Below are 25823 nucleotides of genomic sequence, written 5' to 3'. Positions count from 1 at the left end.
ACTCCACCACACTAGGTTAAATGTAATACTTAAAACTTTCTAAGACTGAAAATTCCAAGTCTAAAAGGTTTCACAGGTAATTTTTATCAAAAAAGTAAAAAAATACTAAAGATAAGATCAATTTTACAACTTATATAAGAACAAATAATTTCTTACTAAATTTATCAAAGATACTATTTCTCTTAATAACCACACCAGTCAAAAATCTTGCTTGAAAAGACAACTACAGATCAATGTTCTTAATATCACCTTCTAATGTTTCAGAAAATATTTTTCTAATAGAAAAAGCTAAAGAGTTAAAGAAAGCATGATTGCTACAGCTACAGGTAGGAAAAAGGCTTGAATATGAGATAACATGATTTAATTTTTTTTTAAATAATAAAGTTCTTACATCTTAATACATTAATAGCTATATGAATCAAATTTTCACTTAACTCCATGTGGTGATTTAAATAAAAATGGTACCTATACACTCATAGGGAGGGACATTATTGGATGTGTGCCCTAGCTGGAAAAGGTGTGGCCTTGTTGAAGGATGTCATGGGGGCGAGCTTTGAAGTTTCAGAAGCTCAAGCCAAGGCCAGGGTCACTCTCTTCCTGCTGCTTGACAACCCAGAGTTAGAACTCTCAGCTATTTTTCTAGCACTATGTCTGCCTGCCTGCTACCATGCTTCTGGCCATGAAAATAATAAACTAAATCTCTGAACCTGTAAACCAGACCAATTAGATGTTTTTCTTTAGAAGAGTTGCTGTAGTTGCTGGGTGGTGGTGGCACAAACCTTTAATCCTAGCACTTAGGGAGGCAGAGGCAGGAGGAGCTCTGTGAATTCAAGGCCACAGAGTTGTAACTCTAGAGTTATTTTTAGGACAGGCTCCAAAGCTACAGAGAAACACTGTCTTGAAAAACAACAACAACAACAATAAATAAATAAATAAATAGAAAGAAAAAAGATAGTAATAGAAAAATGAATAGTTTAAAAGTAATAAAGTTTAAAGAGAGAAATAAAAATAATAATAAAATGAATAACTCACATAGATATGGGAAATACACAGGGAGTCTGGATCATTTATGTTATTGTGTTGCCTTTGAATTTTTTGATTGATGATGAATTACAATAGTTGCTGACAGATGTTAGATTATAGAAACTGCTAAATTAAATCAGCTTCAAAATGGAAGTCAAAAATGTGTATTGCTTTGAGAAGAGGTCATGCTTTTGTTCCCACAAAAAATAAAAGGCTATAAATTCATTCAGGGTTGAAGATGATCAAGTTTGATTGAAAAGACCCCCTTGAAAATACTGCCTACTGACATGAAGAAATAAACCTTAGAAAACTATATGGCATGTAGTGTATATTTTACCTGCTCAAATATAAAACAAACAATCACTATTGGATAACTTGTATACAACACACAGTATATACTTGTATTAATGCTGATGTGTATATTACCTTTAAAAGTTTATGTACTTTCAGAGTAAGGGGACAAGACACTAATAAAAATGAATGGCCTTGGTGATCCAACATCTCGGAGCACATCTATTGCCGTTTCCTCAGAGTTCTGCTTTGAAGCTACTGGCTGAGATGGTCAGGCCTCACAGACTTCTTCAGCCACAATTTGACTATTATCTTAACTTTCTCAGGGTCCCCCAACGATGCCAGTGCCCCCAGACAAAAGGAAGCAGTCTAGAGAAAACAACATCATCATTTAAGGGGGTTTGGTTATAAGTTGTTATTGGTCATGGTCAGAGGAAAAACTAAACAAAGGAGATAAAGTCAAAGATCTCTTTCTAAGGAAAAAAAGGAAGATACAATATAGAAATGAGATAAAAGGGTAGATAATTGAGTTTACTTTAATAAAAAAGCACCTATTAATCTCAAAATATTTTACATTGGTATGGATTTCAGTTTACTGATACAAGATTAAAGGTTTTTTCTGTTATACTATATGTATGTTACTACTCTTGCTTGGGGTATTGTGCCTCTGAACCTAATTTAAACATGTAATGTATAATTAACTAATACAAGTTAGTAGTTAGTCATCTATAATAAAACTTGTAGTCATGTTAGGTATGTTTTCAAGGTTAAACAGATATATTTAGATAGATAGATGGTCTTCAAACACGTCACAGACCTACAGAATATGGCGTTGAGAGGTTTAATAACTTAAGGCTTCCCATGACAAGCCTGCTCCTGGCAGTGTCAATTTACTTCAAAAAAGATGAGGGGCATTGAAGAACCTCCATATGGAGTTTGCTTTCTTCATGGCAAATGATAGCCATTTGGGCAATAAAACTGTCCTTGCTTTGACTGATGACAGCCTGCTGTCCAAACTGGACCAGCAGAACGCAAAAGAAAGTGACTACCAAATTTTGCCAAGACAGGTAGGACAGTTTAAGATTAGCTGCTTCTCAAAAATGTCTGTAAAATATACTAGCCCTGAAGGCCAAAGATGGATGCCTCAATATTACAGAGGAACTGTGAGTGACTGTCCAGGAAGCCAGATGTCCCTGTTGTTAGATAATATTACATTCTTCTGGGGTGTTTGATAGAGTTAAAGACTAAATAGTTAAACCTGTAGTTTTCCTTAATTATAATAAAAAAGAAATTAAGTATAAAACTTTAGATTTACAAAGATAAGATAAATAATAGAGTATTTTTTCTCCAAATTTGCCAAATACAAGGGGACAATATATTGTGACTGTAATTATTACTTGATAACTGTTTTAATGTATCTTACTATATTAAAGGTAGAACCTTCCTTTTTAATTAGACAAAAGGGGGAAATGTAAAATAATTCTGTTGTACACTTTGAATATGTTTTGCTCTCATTTGTTTAATAAAATGCCAACCGGCCAATAGCTAGGCAGGAAGAATTTAGAATGGAGAGTCAGAGTAGGAGAACGCTGGGAAGAAGGAGGGCAGAGTCACTCAGAGACACAGAAAGAAGCAAGATTAATATACCATACAGAAAAAGAGGTACTGAGCCATGTTGTAGAGCATAGATAATATGGGTTATGATATAAGAGCTGGTTAGTAGCAATCCTAAGCTATCAACTGAGCATTTATAATTAATAAAAAGTTTCTGTGTGGTTATTTGGGAGGTGGCTGGTGGGACAGAAACTTCCACCTGAACTTTATAAGCCAAGAGAGAACAGAATAATACACTGTATCTTCTGGGAAAAAAAAAAAACAACTTCTAAGCAAGACATTGCAAAGCTTTTCAGAAACAGAAGAGAAATAAAAACCTTTCAAAAAAAACCCCAAAACTCAAGAAGGTCATCACCACTAGACAATTACAAAATATGGTTCAGGAAGTCCTACATCTAAAAGCAAAAGATAACTTCTATCAAGAAAATATGTAACTCACCAGAAGAGATTCACAAGAGAGAAAAAGGAAAGAATCAAACCTTATCAAAGCAATAGACCACAAAATCATAATTAGCAATAAAAAAGGAAAGAAAAAACATTATTCAAAACAGCAAAAAGAAAAATGGCAAAAATAACAGTAGTAATGGTTTTGACTCTGTTGTGACCTTGAATGTAAATGGATTACATTCATCAGCTAAAAGATATAAAGGGTTCAAGAGGAATGATGGAACAGAAAGGGTTAAATTGGGGTGGGGATGGGATGGCCTCCAACCAATAAACCATTGAACAGAGGAAGGAAAATGGGGAGGGAATAACTAATACTAAAGGCCTTTTGAAAAGTCATAAACCTACTGCTGTAGTATTTTTGAAAAATATATTCATGTACACATACACACATGAAAAGAATTTTAATGGAGTTATCCTACAATAGGGGAACAATAACCCAACTAGATAACACATGGTAGCAAATTAAAAAAAATACCTGAAATGGGTTAACTCTTTTTGAGCTGTTATAAAATGGGATCTCATAGATCCACAAACATTACAAGCATATGCTGATGTCACTGATCACCCTTCAGAACTTGATGGCAATACCATACTGCTAAAGACATCCCATACTTGAGCCATAGAATATGGAGAAACCAAGACACAAAAGGTAGCTTAATGATGCGACTCAAAAAGTTGGAAAAACAAGAACAAACCAAATTTAAAACTAATCAATGACAAGAAATAATAAAAATACAAAGAGAACAATACAAAGAATCACCAATCTAAGGCATAGTTCTTTGAGAAGATAAACAAGATTGACAGACAAAGGAAAGAGTGGACGCAAATGAACAGAATCAGAAATAAACAATAGGGAAACAATATAACAAATACCAAAGAAATTCAAGAACCTGCTGGGAGGTGGCTTTCCTCAAAGACACTGACTTACAGAACCGAGAAGCAGAAGCAGAGTACAGAGCGGCTGAGGTTAGGGAGGGAGAACCGCCAACAACACCTTAAAGCCTTTGATCTTCCACACCCTGGGACCTGAACAGAGAAATGGATCCCACTGGCCCCTCCTCCACAGAGAGAACACTAAGGAATGATTCAACTGATCACCTGAAAGGGAATAAAGGCTATGAGTGCCAGATATAAATTTAGACAACATGGCAATGGTATAGATACTCAGAACGACTTCGATAAGATGGCTGCAATGGGATATATAAGGAACCGTGACTAAGGATAAAAGTCCTTTTTATATAACTTGTTATGCAACAAATTCTGGCAAGAGCCACCTTTGTGCAATTCTGTATTCTTGGACGCAGGGGCATCTCTTACCTGGAGTGAATAAAGTATGTCAGATACACCTGTGGCTCTGACAGTCTTCCTTTGTTTCCCTGCCCCTCACAGCCATCTGCTCCTGGTTCCCATTACCACTCAGGGAAGATGCGCTAAAACTCAGCCTCAGGAGTAGGGAGTCAATTCCAGACATCAAGCCAAGTAAGAGCCAGAGCTTTAGAAAGATGCAAGCATAGCCAAACCCAAGCAGGAACCAGAGCTAGAACCAGGTTCAGAGGTAGAGCTGGATCCAGAGATATGGAGTCCTCAGAAATATGGAAAACTGGACTGAGACCACCCATTGCAGAGCAATTCCAGTAGCAAGACAGGTTTTAGGAGCCAGAGAAGGGACAAATGAGATGTCAGATGGAACTCAGCAATAAGTTTTATGTCCTGTGTTTGCATCCCTTTCTCCCTATACCCATTTATTTATTTAATGCCCAATGTCAATTTAGCAGGTCTGCTCACCCCTGTCCTTTTCTTGCCCCATATCCTTTAAAAAAAAAAATACAGTTTTTACTTTTCTCTCGATCTTCTTGTTTTGTCCCTTTCTTTCCTTCCTTCTTTCTTCTTCTTTCCTTTCTTCCTCTTTTATTTTTGGGGGGTGGGGTGTATGTGTTATAATACAGGGTTTCTTTTTTAAGACAGGTGTATCAATCCTGGCTGTCCTGGACTCACTTTTGTCGACCAGGCAGGCCTCAAACCCACAGAGATCCACCTGCCTCTGCCTCCTGAGTTCTTGGATTAAAAGCACATGGCACCACCGCCTGGCTTCATTTCTCTTTTATTGCTGGCAAAGAGCACTGAGTGCCCAGCCCAGGTTTGTAAGTCTCTAGAGCTGCTGAGAGGTCTGGTAGTTCTAAGATACCTGACAGCATATCTTCATCTCTCTTTTCCATCTACCTTTAGCCAGCCTCCATTCCTCCCTGTCATACCTACACACACCCTTCAGTGCCCCTAAAGTTTCCTTTTCTATTTATATTCTCCCCTGGCCTGGCTAGTTTTGTGTCAATTTGACACAAGTTAGAGTTGTCTGAAAGGAGGGAACCTCAACTGAAAAAAATGCCTCCATAGGATCCAGCTGTAAGGCATTTTCTTAATTAGTGATTGATGTGGGAGGGCCCAGTCCATGGTGAGTGGTACTACCCCTGAGCTGGTGGTCCTGGGTTCTATAAGAAAGAAGGCTGAACAAACCATGAAGAACAAGTCAGCAGGCAGCACCTCTCCATGGCCTCTGCACCAGATCCTGTCTCCAAGTTCCTGACCTGTTGGAGTTTCTGTCCTGTCTTCCTTCAATGATGAACAGTGAGGTAGTGTAAGCCAAATAAACCCTTTCCTCACCAAAACTTTGTTTTGGTCGAGGTGTTTCATCTACTGCAAAAGATGTTCCAATGAGGGTTAAGAGATACGTTGGTCTTTGTATAGAATGACAAGTCATTAGGAGTTGGTTTACTATTATATCCTTTAGCAGAGTAAGAGTAGTTTCTTCCCTAGGGCCTGGGCCTATCTATCACAGGTTCATGGGCCCAATATTTGTATCAGGTATGGGTTTCAATCAGTGGAGTGAACCTTAAATCCAAGAAGAAAGTGGTTGGTTATTCCCATATTGTTCATGCCATTATTATACCAGTGGATGCGCCACTATTGCACAAGTGGGCATGTCTACCAAGTCAACCATTACTGTAGCTGGATAATATAAGTGATTGCTTTTCTACTCCAAGAGCATGCATAGCATCTTCCAGCATGGTGAAAGCTAGCCTAGAGGCGTGAAACTTCCAGGTGAATGCCATCTTGATTTCTCTGTGTTCTTGTGACTCAACTAGGTAGTATCTTCAGTAATACGGACTTACTGTCTGGTTATGGAAGGTAAAAAGCTTTGGCAATCATCTGTAATGTTTGGGAGGGTCTATGGAACTTCAATGGCCAGCAACTCCAAAAGAAGTAACCTATTCGTGGCACTGTACCCTGCTAGCCTGCGGAGTCTAGCAGCGGCATTATTATTCCATTATAGGGTGACTTCATTTAAACTCTTATTACATATGTTTAATGTGCATAATACATATATATTTAGGAAGTTTCTACAGTGGTAAGTTTCTATATGAATTTTTCAAAGTATTTAGAATTATTTACCCCTTTCTCTTATTCTTTTCTCTACCCTGCCCTCCCATTATCCACCCCATTAAGCCCTTCCTGTTCCATTATTTTCCTTTAACCCTTTATACCACTGTGTTCTATCTCCCCTTCCCTGAAGTCCTTCCATCCATATAGCACCTTAATAATTTATTAATCTCTATGTGCATTGCAAAGGAAACACACATATCTGGAGATACAAAACTAACATTCACAAAGGAAAAAAAAAACATAGGACATTTGTTTAGAAATAAAATGATTATTTCAAGTTCATCTACCTACCTGTGAATTTTAGTTTCATTTTTCTTAACAGATGAATAATATTCATTTTTTAACATACCATATTGTTGGGAAATATTATTTTCAGGTGTGTGACTTTTGTTTACATTGCATTTGCTTAACTATGTGAAGCTGTGTTACTGTGCCTGTTTAAAACACCTGATGATCTTAATAAAGAGCTAAACAGCCAATAGCAAGGCAGGAGCAGGGATAGGCGGGGCTAACAGGCAGAGAGTATAAATAGAAGGAGAACTCTGGGAGGAGAGCTACTGAGGAGCAAGAGAACAAGGAGGGGAGGACGTCACGGACCAACCACCCAGCCACACAGCAAGCCATGGAGAAAGAACACAAGAAAGGTAAACAAAAATAGAGAAAGATAGAAGCCCAGAGGCAAAAGGTAGTTGGGATAATTTAAGAAAAGCTGGCAAGAAACAAGCCACCCTAAGGCAGGGCATTCATAAGCAATAATAAGCCTCCATATGATTTATTTGGGAGCTGGGTGATAGGAGCTCAAAAAGCCAAAAGAGCTTAACATCTCACAACACCACATATTCCTTATCTATTCATGGACATCTAGGTTGTTTCCCTTTCCTGACTCTTGTGATTAGAGACATAATGAATGTAGATGAGCAAGTTTCCCGACAATAGGATACAGAGTTTTCCCATTTGTTTTTCTACTACTGTAGAGGCACCATGACCAAGGCAACTTATAAAAGAAAGCCTTTAATTGGGAGCTTGCTTACACTTCAGAGGGTGAATTCCTGACCATCACGACAGGAAGCATGGCAGCAGGCAGGCAGGCAGGGTGTCAGGGTGTTGAGACGAGACAGTACTTCTGATCCACAAGTTGGGGGCAGAGATAGAAAGCCCTGACTTGGCATGGGCTTTTGAAACTTCAAGTGACACACCTCTTCCAGCGAGGCCACATTTCTAATACTTCCCCAAACACTTCAACTAGGGATCAAACATTTAAATATATGGGCCTCTGTGCGCCAATCCCATTTAAAGCACCACCACAGAGTTTTTTGGTTATATGTCCAAGAGGAGTTTAGCTAATCATATAGTAGCTCTCTTTCTAGCTTTGAGAAAAATCTCCACACTGATATCCATAGTGACTGCACCTGTTTGCAGTGAATAACTGTTCCTTTCCTGTGCCAATAAGTTCATGTATATTCCCTACTTCCTCCTCCATCAGATTCGGGGTACCAAATCTTACATTGAAATCTTTGATATACTGGAGTTGAGTTTTATGTAGAATGAGAGAGAAACATCTAGTTTCATTCTTGCACGTGTTGTTAACCAGTTTTGCCAGCACCAGTGTGTGTTGTTGGTCTCTTTGCCAAAATAAGGTGACTGTAGAAGTATAGAATATTGTTCTTAAGATTTTTTTTAAATCTATGTTTATGTATGAGCGCCTGCATGAATGTATGAGCGCCATGTGTATGCCTATTGCCCTTGGAAGCCAGAAGAGAGCACCAAACCCTCTGTAATGCAGTTATAGACCATTGGGAGCCACCCTACTGATGCTAGGAACCATCCACAAGAATAACAAGTACTTTTGCAGCTGAGTCATCTCTCCAGGTTCCTAGATGTGGTATCACACAACAGTTTTATAAAACATTACAGGTAAAAGAGACTGGATCAGAGAATACACGAGATGTCTCAAAAATATTTCTTATTCTTAATGTAAATCCTAAAATAAAAGGTTTAATTTACAAAAAAAGGAGACTATGTTAAAATGCATTTGGGAATAAACCTATAGCACTATATGCACATTATTATAAAAGAAACTATCAAATTAATGTCTGCTTCAACCTTAAGAAACTAAAATGGGACAAACTAAACCCAAAGTAAATTTCAAAAAAGCTCAGAGTAGAAACTTTGATAGAGCTCAGTCCAGTGCTCCTGTGTGGGTCTCTGTCTCTATCTCTATCCATCACCAGATGAAGATTCTATGATGATATGCAAGATATTCATCAGTATTGCTCTAGGATAGGGTCATTTCAGGTTCCCAATCCTCAGCTGCCCAAGGAACTAACTGGGAACCTCATCTTGGGCACTAGGGAGCCCCTCTAGGGTCAAGTCTCTTGCCCACCCTAAAGTGGCTCCCTTAACTAAGAACCGTGCTTCCGTGCTCCCCCATCCAACCTTCCTTCATCCCAATCCCCCCCCTTTCCCAAGCTCCCCCCCATTCTCCCCCTCTCCCCCCTCTCTCCCCATCTCCCCTTACCCCCATCCCACCCCACCCCCAAGATCTCAATTTTCTCCCCGGCAATTTTGTCTACTTCCCATAGCCAAGAGGACAACTATATGCTTTTCCTTTGGTTCACCTTCTTACTTAGCTTCTTTGGGATCACCAAGTGTAGACTCCGTGACCCTTGTTTATGGCTAGAAACCAATTATGAGTGAGTACATCCCATGTTCATCTTTTGAGCACTGGACTGAGCTCCCAAGGTCCCAAGGAGGAGCAGAAGGAGGGAGAACATGAGCAAAGAATTCGGGACCACGAGGCGTGCATCCACCCACTGAGACAGTGGAGCTGATCTACTGGGAGCTCACCAAGGCCAGCTGGACTGTGACTGAAAAAGCATGGGATAAAACCGGACTCTCTGAACATGGCGAACAATGAGGGCTGATGAGATGCCAAGGACAATGGCACGGGGTTTTGTTCCTACTTAATGTGCTGGCTTTGTGGGAGCCTAGCCAGTTTGGATGTTCACCTTCCTAGATATGGACGGAGTGGGGAGGACCTAGGACTTACCACAGGGCAGGGAACCCGGACTGCTCTGTGGACTGGAGAGGGAGGGGGAGAGGAGTGGGGGGAGGGGGAGAAGGGTGGGAGGAGGGGGAGAAGGGTGGGAGGAGGGGAAGGGAAATGGGAGGCTGGGAGGAGGTGGAAACTTGTTTTTTGTTTATGTTTTTTTTTCTTCTTTTCGCAATTAAAAAAAAAAAAAAGAAAATCTCAGGTTCTTCATCCCTTAATGAAAACAGACTCGTTTTTTATAGTTATTCTGAGTTAGCATGTAACATGTTATATGTAAATTGATCGCTCTTTTCCGGTACATGAAAAGTCAAATGTTTAAAAATTATTATATAAAAAAAAGAAACTTTGATAGAATAAAGGTAAATAATAAAAAAATGTGTATAACTGACAAACTTCTAACTAGACTGATCAGAAAAAGGAAACAACACAAGTGAGCAATAACAGAAGCTAAAGAAGGAACATCAACAGTGATCTCAAAGGCAAAAACTATACTAAGAAATTTGACAGTAGTGATTTGAGCAATGGTTATTAATTGTTAAGGAAACAATACACTTTTTGGTTATAAATGCTTTACTTACTTGAATGAATAATTAACAAAAATTAAGGATACATTCGTATAGCACCTGTTCTCGTTCCAATAGCCAAGATTTTCTGGACTGGATCAAAGGCCAGTGCTGTGGGCTGATAAGGAAAACCATGCCGAACTGTCTGAAAGAGAGGAGTAGAAATAGCTGTCAGGGAAGGAAAGATTAAAATCAAAGCAAGACACTATTACATGACCACAAGGATGACTATAATTAGCTTTTAGATGAAAAATGGGCAAAATGGGCACGGAATAACCTCTGAAACATTGTTGGTGACTGGACAAAATAAATTATTTTGTAATCACTTTAGAGAATGATCATACAGTCAGGCAGTGGTGGCACACTTTTAATCCCAAGATTTTAGAGGCAGAGACACGTGGGTATCTGTGAGTTTTGGTCCAGCCTCTCTACAGAGTGAGTTCCAAGACAGGGTTACACAGAGAAACTTTGTCTTGAAAAGAAAAAAGACTATCTTATAATTTGTAAACAAACTAAACATATACCATTTATACCTGTACCAGGCCCTAGCAATTCCACTGCATATGCACCTCAGAAAATTTAAGGCATATGTCCACAAAATAATTTTTTAATTATGATACTAGCAGCTTTAATCATAATAGTAGAAAATCAGAAATATCCCAGATGCCTATCAATAGAAGAATTTTAAAATGTGATACAACCATGAAATGAAATACCATGTAACAGTAAAAAGGTATTGCTAATAGATTCGGGAATATGAATGATTATAAAAGTATTGTGACTAATGCATTGCAATTTTGTGTCCTACTTGTTTCTCTCCCACCTAATTTTATTTTCTATCACTGTCCTACAGTTTAACAAATCAAATAATTCGTGATGATTAAAATTCATTCGCCCTATTGCCCTTTAATAACTTCCTTTCCAGATTTAATTATTTTTATTCTTTTCTGATACTTGATTTGGTTCTTTTACTTGATGTATCTTAACAGTTTTTATGCTGCTACTAACTTTTAGGAAAACCATTTTCTTTTCTTCACCCCCCATTACACAGGCACATGTTCTTACTAAATGCCTATCTCCCCAATAAAGCATAATTACTTGCATTGTGCTATTGCTACTCTCTTACTCTGCCACACAAATCATTTACTCCCTGGGACTGAAATTGTTTTCTTAACTTGCTTAGTTTTTATCTGCTTGCTATTAATTCAATGTCAAATTCTTCCCTCAATTGTCCAAATTTCATTTTAGTGATAAATATAAGGTACATATTTTTAGTGAGGTAAAGTCAGACAATCAAATGGCAGGCAAACAACCTGTAGTGACAAAAACAAACCAACTAGCCATCCTGGGCTCATGAGCAGAAGAAGAATGGGCTGGAGACAAAAGACTCTGAGAGATAAAATACTACTCTTACTATGGTAATAATACCAAAGAAAACTCATTACATTGTACAACTTATATAATTAATGTTATCTTAAGCATTGTAAGGGAAAATATTAATGAACATAAGTACAAAATGCTAAATAAGATATTAGTAATCTAATCCATTAATAAAGACAATAATGAAATGTATTTCAGGGAGCTGGAGAGATGGATCAGTGGTTAAGAGCATTGCCTGCTCTTCCAAAGGTCCTGAATTCAATTCCCGGCAACCACATGGTGGCTCACAACCATTGGAATGAGGTCTGGTGTCCTCTTCTGGCTGCAGACATACACACAGACAGAATATTGTATACATAACAAATAAATAAATATTTTTAAAAGAAGAAATGTATTTCAAATAGTTTATTGCAGAAATAGAAGTATGATGTCATATATAATTGCATCATCTTTAAGTATATCTGAGTATATAGACTACATGCATATACTTCCTATATCTTTATACATATTTGACATCAAAATTAACTTACTTAACCATTTTCTTTCCTTAAATTTTGATCCCTACAGGTCTGAGCTTCAAACTGTAAGAACTTCTATCTATTCACAAAATAATTATATGTATGATACAGAGAAATGAACATAATTTTTATCATGTAAGTCTCTTTACAAATGGTATTTCTCAAAAGGAATCTTACAAGCATGCTGTACTTGATGTCACTACAACCTCTGTGAGCTTATTAGTTTGTGATGCTGACTGGTTCTTCAGATTAATTGCATGATCTCCTTATAATATTTAAATAGATACATTATTGTTGGAAAAAGTAAAAATAAAATGGATTTTCTCTATAAAGCCAAAAGATCATTGGCACTATATTTCTTTTGTATAGAAAAGAAAAAGAAATTTTAGTTTGTCTCTGTTGGATTTAAACAAAAGCTTTGAGAGTAGAAGATGGTGAACATCACCCAGCCGCAGTTGGCTAGAATCTGTGGAGGGTAAACTGCGAATAGTTGGAAAACAGTTTCAATAAGAGGCTGAGGATGGCAGGAAATCTCTAGTTTCAGAAACAAAGAGGAATTATAAACTTGCGAGGCAATAGAGGAGAAAAGTCCAGAACCTGTCCTGGAGAGAGAAGCCTGCTCAGAGAGCCAGAGCAACTGCAGATGGCAGCAAAAGCTAGGGAGCCTGATAAATCTGCAGTGTGCTCTGAACACAGACATCTTAAAGGGAGAGGAGACAAAGGCTGACTGTGTCAACTGCACTTAGCAGAGGGATGAGATACCAAGAAAACCCTCTCCTCTTTGTCCAAGATGGGGGAAACATCCAAACCATTTTCTAAAGAGTCTGGTTTAGTGGACAGCTTGGTAACTCTCCCTGAACCATGTTCCTAGTACATAGAACAAGTATTGTGAGTTTAAAATCCAAAACTTGAACTGCAGAGGGGAAAAGCTTTAGATAAGAACTACACCCTATTCAATGAACTAGAATTGTGACCTAAGTCATCTTAGTTTTATGATTGTTTTTTTGACAGGGTCTAACTACATAGCTTGCTAGGTAGGCCAAGCATGTCTTGAACTCACAGAAATCTGTCTGCCTCTGCTCAAATTCTGGGATTAAAGGCAGGCACCACCATATCCAGCTACTAGTTTACCTTCGGAGTAGAACACAGAGTCCACTTTTGAAGATATCCTTGATCTTGAGAAGCACCCCCAAAGGCATGACCAGCATTCTCAAGCCAACATAAAAAACAGTCCTGAGGTATGACCAGCATCACAGTCTGACCAGCAAACAAAGACTACCCAGGAGGATGCCTGGCATCTGTAATCCTTAAAAAGAATGTCTAAAACTAGACTAGAACAGCACCTAGGTGAGAAATCACATTCAGACTGTACAGTCAAGCCCAGCTTTTTGCTTTCTTTCTGTCTCTTATTTCATGTTCAATGTTAGTTTTCCCCTTTTCCTTTTGCCTTTTGATAGGCTCTCCCTAAACAACACAGGCTGCCCTAGAGCCAGGGACCAGGGTCCCTTCATCAGCCTTCCCAAACCTGTTGATGGTTTTAGATTGCCTGATTGCATTTGTTTACCTTTCTCTTTTCATTCCACCTATACTCCTCCCTTTGTCTCTACTGTCCCCACTTCTATTTGCTTTTACCACCTCCATTTTTCCCTTTCTCATTCTAAAACTAATTGCTAGTCTTACTCTGTACCTTTCTATAGACATTCTAACTAGTATTTTTATACACACAATACTATATTCCTATATTTACTAAATTATTAAAATTTTGAAACTGGTAAGACAGTTGGGTTTTAATTAATTATTGGTGTATTATCATAATGGGCCTATTCTTTGATTGTATTATTTATTCAGGTAGAATTCTGCTCTTGGAGTAATGCCGGAGTTAGAGTGTGCACTGAAGATATGGCCTACTACTAAGATACTACTAAGATACAGTGGGGAAAGGATTATCACAACCTACTGCGACTTGAACATTGCAAACACTTCCACTAAAGAATGTGAGCAATGAAAACAAAATCTAACTGGCCATCTGAACACAGGTACACAATCCTAACATAAACAAACAAAAGCAGAAACATGAAAAATCAAAACACTGCAGCACCTCAAAAAGTTACTAATTCCATAGTAATTTCCTTTAATGAGAGTGAATTTGAAAATTCAAAAAAAAACAAGGCTGGAGAGATGGCTCATTGGTTAAGAGTACTGGTTGCTCTTCCAGATATCCTGGGTTCAATTCCCAGCAATTACATGGCAGCTCAAAACTGTCTGTAACTCTAGTCCTAGGGGATCCAATGCCCTCTTCTGGCTTCCATGGCACCAGGCATGTACATGATACACATATACACATGCAGGCAAAATGCTTATACACATAAGATATTCAACATGTATAAAATAATTAAAAATCAAAACATAGAACTTTAAAAAGAATAATATTAAATCTGTCTTTAAAAAAAGAGAGAAGGCATAAATAGGCTAGTCAAGGTGGTACATGTCTTTAATAACAGCACTTGGGACACTGAGGCAGGCAGCTTCTTCATGAGTTCAAAGCCAGTCTGGTCTACATAGTGAGTTCCATGTTATCCAGAACTACAAGTGAGATACTGTCTCCAAAACAAAATCAAAAATTCAGAAGAAGAGGAACATTAGCAAACTCCTGAATGGATTAAAAGAGAACTCAAGCCAACAACATAATGAAAAAAGGAAGTTGATATAAAAAATTAGAATTCAAGGAGAGAGAAATATTGAAAACTGTAAATGGAAAGTTCAATTAAGTCAAATGATAAACTCAGTGGAAAGTCTCACCTATACAATGAATCAAGTGGAGAAAAGACTATCATAACCAAGTAGATGAATTAGAATATTCTGACAATTTTTAAAAATATAAGTGGGGCATATGAGATTTATGGAACATCATTTTAAAAGCCAAGCTTATGAGTTATGCACATAGATGAAGAAAAATATTATGCTAAAGGGATAGTATAGCAGAAAATTTTTCCTAACATAGGGAAAGAGTCGGCCACCAGGCTAGAGGATGCATTTAGACTGTCGGACAGAACCAGAAATTAACCTCCCATGTCATATTACAGTTAAAACACTAACACAACAAAGTAAATCGAAAGCTGCAAGAGAAAAACACCAACTCACATATCAGCAAACCTGTCAGAATTAGAGCAGGTTTCTCAATAGAAAGTCTAAAAGCTAGGAGGGCATGGAATGATCAAACAACTGCCAAGCCAGGTTACACTACATAGCAAAGCTGTCCTTCTTAATGGAAGGAGAAATAAAATGTTTAACTATAGACACAAACTAAAGGAATTTATGACCATTACGCCAGAGCTACAGAAGACCTTCAGAGAAATCCTATATACGATAGAGAAAATATAGAAGATCCATGAAGCCTCAGGAAAGAATACAGTTTATGGGATAGAGAAATGTGAAAGGAACAAACAGTACAAACAATAGAACAGAGGGACCAAATGCTCGCCTTTAAATTGTAACTGCATATGTTAATGCTTTCAATCTCTTAATCAAAAGACAGACTAGGAGATTGGATTTTAAAGCAGAACCATCTGTTCATTGCCTATAAGAACTCACTTCGTTGTCACATACAGACAGCTTTAGGGCAAAGGCTGGGAGGATGATACACAGAGAAACCCTGTCTCAAAAACTCAAAGAAAATATTTTTAAAAAATAATAATGTAAGCCTTGAAATTCTGGGGACCCAGAGAAATGGCTCCGCAGTTAAGAGCACTTGCTGTCAAACAAGACCTGAGTTTGGTTCCCAGCACCTATTTTAAAGGACTCAAACCTACTGTAACTCCAGCTCCAGGGGCTTCAACACCCTCTTCAGGCCTCTATAGATACCTGCATACATGTATACAAGCCCCCACACAGACATATACATTTAAATAAAAATTAAGTCAATCTTAGAATTCTAAAACTATTAGTGGGAAACACCTCAGATATAAACAGAGGTGAAATCTTTCTAGAATGTACTCTGTTCCAGTCTGCCTTCTGTTAATGTGATAAACACAAAGCATCTTGGAGGAAACAGTTTGTTTAGCTTCCTTCCACTTCCAACCCCAACCCATCATTGAGGGGAATCAGGGCAGAGTAGAAACTCAAGCAGGAGCAGATGCTGGAACCATGGAGGAAAAGTACTTAGAGGCTAGCTCCCGCTGTGCTCACTTGCTTCTGCTCAGCTAGCTTTCTTATACAGTTCAGGACTCTCTGCCTCTCATAGTGGTCTGAACCATACTACATCAATTAGTAATCAAGAAAATGACCTACAGACAACCCACAAGTCAATACGATGGAGACAATGCCCTTATTGAAACTCCTTAGATAGTCAAGTTGATAGGTGAAGTTGATAAGTAGAAGAGTCTCTAATTGCTCAGGAAATACTACCAAGAACTGAAATGAGTTTACATGAAGTTAAAAAGTGTCTTCACGGTAAAATAAACAGTTAATTGAATATAACCTTCCAAACAGGAGAAAAATCTTGCTATCTATACATCTGTCAGAGGATTAATATCTAGGATATATAAAGAACTCATAAAAACAAAGCAATAAAAAGCGAATTAATAAATAGGGGATAACATAAACAGATAGTTTTCAATTGTTAAAGCCCCCAAAAGCCAGAAAACATATGGGAATATATTCAACATCCTTAGCCATCAGGAAATGAACGTCAATTTAAATGGCTATCACTGAGTAAACAAGGAACAATAGTAGTTAGAGAGGATGCCAGGGAATGAAAATCCTTATACACTGCTGATGGGGAGGTAAATTGGTACAAACACTGTGGAAATCCATATGGAGTGTCCTCAAAAAAATAAAAAATAAAGACTAAAAATAGATCTGTCATATGACCCAGCTATATCACTTCTAAAGGACCCGAAGGACTCTATGCCACAGAGATACCTGAATATACATGTCTATTACAGCTCTACTCACAGTAGCCAAGTCATAGACTTGGTCTAAGTAGCTACTAATAGGTGAATGAATACAGAAAATATGACATATATATACAATGGAGTTTTATTCAGCCATAAGGAATGAAATTATATCCTTTGGAGGGGAATGATTGATGCAACTGGAGATAATCATATTAAGTGAATTAACTCAAATATAAAAAGTCAAATACCATTTTTTCTATGATTTTTAGTTTCTATAATTCTTTATATCACTTACACACACATATACACACACACACGATATGAAAGCAGAAAGGAGATTAGAAAAAGGGAGGAGATTCCCAGAAGTAAGTTGGAGAAGGGAAAATAAAGGAAAGGTATAAGATGGTGATAAATATGACTAAAGTACATGATACAATTTAAAAAATGCAAAACTCAGTACTATATGCAATGAACTACCTAATTTCATCTAAATTAACACAAGAATAATTCAATGTCAGGATGTATATTGACAGTATTACATCAACAAATTGAAGAATAGAAACATGTTGTTAATGGTTTCTAGAAAGCCATCTGATGAACTTTAGTGATTAATACAACACCATACAAAATACAATTAAAAGAAAACTACCCAAAGATGGCAAATATTAACAAAAATAGCAATGCACATAATAAATAGCAAACGCTATAATAATTCCTATTAAAACCAGGAAAAGACCTATCATTATTCTTTAGCTTTGTTTTATAGGTTTAAACTATTTCAGCAACTCAAGAATTTGAAAAGATTCACATAAGAAAATAAGAAATAAAAGAGACTTCCAACACTTTCTAGGGAACTAGGGAGATGGCTCAGTGGGTGAGAACACTTCCTGCACAAGCACGAAGATCTGAGTTTTCATCTCTAGCACCCATATTTAAAAGCCCCATGTAGACACACAGGCACTTATTAACTCAGCACTGTGGGAGACAATTGTAGAAAGACGGATTTGCTAGGCTTTCTAGCTGCAAATACAGATTCAGTGAAGGACTATCTCAAGAGAATAAGGAATGGTGTAATCCTCCTGATACATGAACACTCCCATACCACACAAGCACACACCATACACACCCTTAAATAAATGGATCTTTTAGAAATTATTTAGTAATGAGTTTGCGGGATTACTATTGTGAAATGGCCATCCTCCCAAAAGCAATCTACAGATACAATGCAATCCCCATCAAACTTCTAATGCAATTCTTCACAGAAACTGGAAAAACAATCTTAAAGTGTTGACAGAAGTTTCTGTCCCACCTGGTCTTGCAGTTGTTCAGACCCAAAGAAACACACAGGGGCTTATATCAATTATAAACTGTTCAGCCTATTAGCTCAAGCTTATTATTAACTAGCTCTTACAACTTAAATTAATCCATAATTCTTATCTATGTTTAGCCACATGGTTTGGTACCTTTTCTCAGTGCAGCACTCTCATCTTGCTTCCTCAGTGTCTGGGTGGTTATTGACTCTCTGCCTTTCCTCTTTCCAAAATTCTCCTAGTCTGGTTGTCCCACCAATATTAAAGTTCACATGGAAGCACAAAGACCCAGGATAGCTTTTAAAAACTCCTGAATTATAAAAAACACTGCTGGAGTAATCACCATACCTGTTTTACTACAGAGTCACAGTAATAAGCATAGCATGATGGTACTGGCATAAAAACAGATACATAGATCAATGACATACAATTGAGGATCCAGATAAGTCTACACACCTAAAGGCACCTGATTTTTAGCAAAGATGTCAAAAATGCACATTGGTGGAAAGAAAGCATCTCTAACAAATGCTAGAAAATTGGATGTCCACATGTGGAAGAGTAACTAATTCTTATCTTTTACCATGCACAAAAGCAAATTCCAAACAGATAGAGAACATTAGTGTCAAATCAAAGACGCTGACATTTTCAGAGAAGGAGTAAAAATATAGGCTCAGGTAAGGACTTTCTGCACGGGACCTGGATCCCACCGGAAATAGGTTCAGCAGTCCGCAAGTGGAGCCTCATTAAATTCGAAAGCTGCTACACCACAGAGGAAACTGGATCAAGTGAAGGGACAGCCTACAGAATGGGGATCTTTGCCAGCTATGCACCAGACAGAGGACGAACGTCTAGAACTCAAAAACACCAAGAAAAACAGTTTTGAGAATAGGCTAGCAAACTGAACAGGGAGCTCTCAAATGAAGAAATACTGAAAAATATTTTTAAAGTATTCACCATCCTCGGCTATCAAGGAAATACAAAATAAAACTATTTTGAGGCTTCATCTTACTGAAGTCAGAACATCTAAAATCAAGAGAAAAAAAATGACAACAAATACTGGTGAGAATGTGGGGAAATCATTCCCTATTCACTGCTGATGGGAGTATAAACTAGTGCAGCCACTGTAGAACTTAAGTGTGAAGGTTCCTCAGAAACTAGATATAGAACTGCCAAATGACTCAAATACACTACTCCTAAACAAGGCTTCCAAAGACTCATATCAAACTATAGACGTTCTTGGTCATCTATGTTCATTATAGCCTTATTTATAATAACTAGGAATTGGAGTCAATTAATGTGAAAATGTGGTATATATACACAATGGAATACTATCCAGCTACAAAGAGAAACGAAATTATAAAACTTGCAGGTAAATGGATTCTCTTGGCAAAATATTATACTGAGTAAGGTAACACAAACCCAGAAAAACAAATGCTATATTTTCTCTACCATATGTGGATATCATATGTCAAACCTTTAGGTTTCTGCTTAACTTAAGAGTTATCTGTAGAAGCCAGAAAAAAAAATATAAAACAGCCACTGGGGCAAGGGAAAGGCCTAAGGAGGATAGTGACAGACTGTGTTATAAATAAAGGAAAATAATGGGATGAGAGGTATAAGTGTGGAGAGGAATGGAAAGGTAGGACAGAGGAGAGTTTGGAGTGACAGATAGCAAAGAGTAAGGATTATAAAAAGGCCATATAGAAACCTCCAATTTTGAGCCGGACAGTGGTGGCACACGCCTTTAATCCCAGCACTCAGGAAGCAGAGGCAGGCGGATCTCTGTGAGTTTGAGGCTAGCCTGGTCTACAAGAGCTAGTGCCAGGACAGGAACCAAAAAGTTACGGAGAAACCCTGTCTCAAAAATCCAAAAAAAAAAAAAAAAGCAAAGAAAGAAACCTACAATTTTATAAGTTTAATAAAATAAAAAAAATTAATATTGGAATGGAGGTACTCTTTCCTCTCAGAAGCCATAGTTTATTAAACTATTATATTATAATATATAATTTTTATATAATATTATATATATATTATATTATTATTATAAACTATTTTTAGTTTATAAACTAAAAATCCTAGTACCAGATGTATGATACCGCCCTATGAGCTGTTGGTCAGCTTATTATCTTGTAAAGACAACTGAAACAATATGGATCATAAAATTGTTCCCAGCTGCCAACCAGAAAGTGATAGTAATATCCTACTGCTGACAGCACACACTTTGGTCACAGGAAGTGGAGAAATCAAGCTGGAACTGAAACCTCCTCCTTAATGAATTGTTTTCAAAGTGCAGAGGGTGTGTTGCTAAAATTCCTTCCCTGGAAGACTTGTAAACAAACATCCACCCCTCCTCCTAAGGTCCCAACAAACCAAGGTAGAGCTCCACATTAGTTTACCTAGGAGAACTAATGAGTTTATAAAGCTTACTAACAGAGAGCAATGGGAAAGGGGTTACAGGCAGGAGCATAGGTGACTTTAATGCTACACTGAAAGGTGTGGACCCAGCATAAATGACAGCTCCTCCGTGGCTGCATAAATAGAACCCCTTCCCCTCATTTCTGCAAGACCCAGTGCAATTAGGGCAGAATTGTATAAGATGGATTAGAAGGGATAGCTAGATGCTCAGGTTATGGTCCCATGATCCTCCCACCTTTCAATGAGGCAAAGTAAACAGTAGTCAAAAGGCCCAGATGTGATGACCTTTTGTGAGCAAGTTCACTGAAGCTCCTAAAGATGGTGGCAATCTAGTTCAGAGGATAATACTGTACAACAGGTTATGGAGTATGCTGGGTGTGGGAAGGAAGTGAAATGGGGTAATAGGGGTAAAAGGAATTAAAATTCATTATATACATGTAAGAAGTTGATAAAGAATACATTTTAAAAGCTTAGTTAATAATTGCTAGTATTAGTTAGGAAGGACCTCAGAGGAGTTGTGGGAAGGGAAAATAATTGGAATATTTTGTATAAAAACTATTTTCAATAAAGGAAAAGTAGGAAAAAATGATACAATCACTTAAGTTGTATGTCTGGAATATCATCAATAACCATTTGCAGAATGACTAACTTTTAAATGAAGAAAGTCTCCAACCCATGCAGAAAGAAAGAGAGCGTTTAGATACAAAGTAAATAAAAATCAATAACTTGCCTATAATAGCAATAATGACTAATAAATTTATAATATCATCATTTATATATTTAGTGTAATTCTGAAATATATTGAATTTTTTAAAGTCCCCGAAACAAAGGTTGTATTCAGTGTTTTTCAGTAATGTATTTTCCATTATGTAAAGTACCTGATAAGAGAAAATTGTATTACTACCTTGAAATTTAACTGATTTATATAATCACCACTAATAGCAGAATAAATTAATGAACTTTAATGTTTATGTAAAACTGCAGGAGTTACAACTGTTAGAATTCTATTAGGAGACCAGAGCTGATGTCATCAGTTTCTGTTGTAGCTCTGACAACAAAATCCCATCAGAATTTAGTATTCAAGAAAAAATTTGTTTACATGCCTAAGAACTTTCATGTTTGCTCTGTGACTGAAGCCGCAAAAGTATCTCTTTTCAAAGTGTATCTTCTAAAATATATTAGTGGGAAAGCTATTTATACATACAAAAAAAATGAGGTTCACATCATTAGTATTGTTTTATATATAGCTAATTCACCCACTCCTCTCTCTCAAATCCCAGGTTACAGCTTCACTGCTCTAAGAAATATGTGCCAAGATTCTAAAGCAACAGTAGTTTAGCTTTTACTCAACATGACCGAAGAATGACTGCAGTACTTTTTTTCCCCAGATCAATTCCAAGCTCCTTTATGAGCAGGGATTATGCCTTTCATTTTCTGTCCTTCACTAAGCTTTGGGCTATGACTAAATATCTAGAATTTTTTAAGTTCAATATCTTCTACATATAAGCAGTATTTTCTTTAAAAATTATATTTTAAAAACATTAATGGTTATAACAATTTTTTACTGTGAAATAAAATCCTTAGAATAATTTTTAAATCAATATATAATTATCTCTGTATTTGGGGGTAATGTTTCAATTTTCCATACTAATGAAGGAACATAAAAATTCTCATTAACTTCCATCATCACTCTTTCTCACCAAGTACATTTGCGATTGTCGCCATATGTAGCTGCTAGAGTGATAGAAAATAATGAGAACTCAGATTTTTGACACAAAACTGAAAAAATATATAAATATTAGATGTTATATAGCCCAATGTTTTATTAGGCCTACTATGAACTTAGATTAATCTCTATTACTTAATTACAAACTACTCAAGGTCAGAAATTCTGTTTTTGAGGTATAAAAGCCCCAGGGGTATTCAAAACACAATTGAATTTTGTCGTAACAGTCTAACATATGTAGTAGCTTATCTAAAGTTTACAACTGCTAATTTTCAAAAACATCTAAGATTCATAAGGGAAGTGTGTTTGTAAACATGCCTTGTAGATTGAACACATTATGTAAGTATGAATTTATACTACTTAAACTTAACAGAGAAGTACTTTTTCAAAATGGGAAGGAATTAAATTCAAACTTAACTTACTCCAGCCAGTGAGAGGGCTCAGCAGGTAAATATGCTGCCAAGCTTGACAACCTGATTACAACGCCCGGGACCTGAATGGTGGAACAAAATAACCAACTCCATGGTGCATGATGCCCTCCTCAGGCATAAATAAATGTGATTTTTAAAAAGGCACTTTCTTTAAAACGTATGTATATCTCATACTTTCTCTCATATCACATTATTGTATTCTAGAAGTGATTTAAATACAGTCACATTTGTAACAAACAGTCCAGAGATAAACCCCTAAAGGATAGTCAATTCTATCTGATTTATTACTCAATAAAAGGGAACAGAACTGAAAGATTAAAAAAAATCAAAAAAAAATCTCTATTGCAACTGGAAAGCTCTATATAAAATGTTTCTATTATTATTAAGTTGTTTCTTCTTTTCCAATTTTAGATAATTTTGTCATCTGTCTTAAATATTTAATCTCTGCCCTGAGACCTATTAGCAGTTTAGGTGTCTCCAATATTCTTGTTTCAATATATAATACAGGATGGATACATTATTCTTCCTTCATCCACACCTTGACAAATCACCGCCAATTAATACCAATGTCTTGTGCAACCTTATGGTCATACATTTCTAAACTCCTTCAAAACCCACAGTTTCTTTACTAGAGATCAAGCCCACTCTCTGTTCCCACTATCACACTTCCAATTAAACTCCCCTTGTCAGAAACTTTTATTTTATTCCTGGCGACACTAATGTCTCCCTCTTTAGTTCATTTAACAACAGCATTCTATAGCTTAATTGTTGCAGGATATTTGTACACTGTATGAAGATGTAGCATCGTGATTGGTTTAATAAAAAGCTGAATAGCCAATAACTAGGCAGGATAGGTTAAGCAGGACTTCTGGGCAGAGAGAGGAACTGAGGGTATGAATTTGGGCACAATGAGACAGCAGCAAGACACTGAGGAGTATGGAAGAGGGGTTAAAAAGCCATGTGGCAGAACATAGATTAATAGAAACAGGTTAATTTAAATTATAAGAGCTAGTTATTAACAAGCCTAAGCTAACGGCCAAGATTTCTTAATTAATAATAATTATCTGTTTCATTATTTGGGGGCTGGCAGTCCAAAAAAAGTCCAGCAAAGCTTGTACACTTATTTGCCTACCACTTAATCCTGTATCATGCTTGAAAGAAGTACACATACTGGATCATATATATATATGTATATATATCAAATGCCTCCAATTTTGAAGATCTTTCTCATTGTTCAACAATAAAAATAGAAAGTAACCATCATAAAATACATTTTAGCCCTGTAGTAAATAGAAAAACATTTTTAAATGAACATGTTGTGAAACAACATCATAGAGGCAGATAACATAAAAGAAAATTGTGCTAGAAATCAGGAGTACAAGCTCAGGGTCCAGATCTGCCACTGACTAAGTAACTTGAACATATTTCTTAACATCTTCATGTTTCCTCTATCAACACTTCACATGGAATATCTCTTTTAATTTCCACTGATTTTTATTGCATGATGTCATAGATGGTGTTTTTATGAAAAAAATTGAGGCTTAGAGATGTTGATTAATTGTTCAAGGTCCGTAAACTACAGAAACACAACACAACTTGACTGATAGCTTCAAGGCTGTCTAATTGTATCTTAAGATGAAAGAGTGACCTGGATTACCCCATATGGATTTAAGATTGAGACAGAAAGGCCTTCCAAAAGCAGTATATTATTGCACTTGAGTTAGGGTCAAGATCACTCACTAAATTGAAGAAATGACAAAATAAAAATCAAACATTTCACTAAAGAGAGTAAATGAGTTTAAGAAATCCCTGTACCTCATACTTCAATTTTAAACAAATAGGTCTGGACTAATACTTCTAGACTAGTATTTCTAATCTTTAAGAGAGAATTTACATAAAAAGTCATTCCAGACAAGCAAAACACCCCTTTTTATTTTATTTTGATTGTTTTTATTGAGTTATATATTTTCTCCATTTCCCTCCCTTCCTTCCCCCTGTCTTTCTACTCTTTCTTATAGTCCCCATGCTCCCAATTTACTCAGGAGACCTTGTCTTTTTCTACTTCGCATGTAGGTAAGATCCATGCATGTCTCTTTTATGGTCCTCCTTGTTGTCTGGGTTCTCTGGGGTTGTGAATTGTAGGCTGATTTTTCTTTGTTTTGTATCTAAAAGTCACTTATGAGTGAGTACTCTTATATTTGTCTTTTTGGGTCTGAAAACAACTCCCCCCCCCTTTTTTTTTTTAAAGAAAAACTCTTTCTTCTCAAGGGCATACTGGAATAAAGTCAATCAGATTTGATTAGGGAGAAAATCTGATTCACATTACTCATATAGCTTTTAAAGCATTGCTACTCAAAACTTTGGAGTATTAAAACAACTAACTCTTCCTCTCCCAGCAGTTTTTTTTTTTTTTTTTTTTTTTTTTTTTGATTTTCGAGACAGCGTTTCTCCGTAGCTTTTTGGTTCCTGTCCTGGAACTAGCTCTTGTAGACCAGGCTGGCCTCGAACTCACAGAGATCCGCCTGCCTCTGCCTCCCCAATGCTGGGATTAAAGGCATGCACCACTACTGCCCGGCTCTCTCCCAGCAGTTTTAAATTGACAATAGCTCCTCAGCTAGGAATGGTACTTCATGTCTTCCTTCCCAACTCCATGTGGGGGGGGGGGCAGGGGAGAAAACACAAAGTTAACTTATATTTTAGTTATTGTTCTACTGCAACTC

The 25823-nt window shown here is 36.9% G+C and overlaps 1 protein-coding gene across 15 annotated transcripts in view; it reads right to left on the bottom strand.

Annotated features, from left to right (window-relative positions):
* Positions 1-25823, bottom strand: part of Stxbp5l (syntaxin binding protein 5L) — a 231324-nt gene that overhangs the window by 180262 nt on the left and 25239 nt on the right. For 13 of the 15 annotated variants that reach the window (XR_005976222.1, XM_041672858.1, XM_041672860.1 and 10 more), the window contains exon 3: positions 10476-10573. Coding sequence is in view for 12 of the 15 variants with exons in the window: in XM_041672858.1 (XP_041528792.1) it covers positions 10476-10573 (98 nt within the window). In the remaining 3 variants the exon portion in view is untranslated. Of the gene's footprint in view, positions 1-10443; positions 10574-25823 lie in introns of those variants that run through there. The other 2 variants (XM_041672871.1, XM_041672872.1) reach the window with 1 other exon arrangement.

Source organism: Microtus oregoni, unplaced genomic scaffold (genome assembly GCF_018167655.1).
Source record: "Microtus oregoni isolate MIOR12 unplaced genomic scaffold, Mior012 000023F_ref0000262, whole genome shotgun sequence".
Lineage (NCBI taxonomy): Eukaryota > Metazoa > Chordata > Mammalia > Rodentia > Cricetidae > Microtus > Microtus oregoni.
This window is presented reverse-complemented; position numbering and strand designations above follow the sequence as displayed.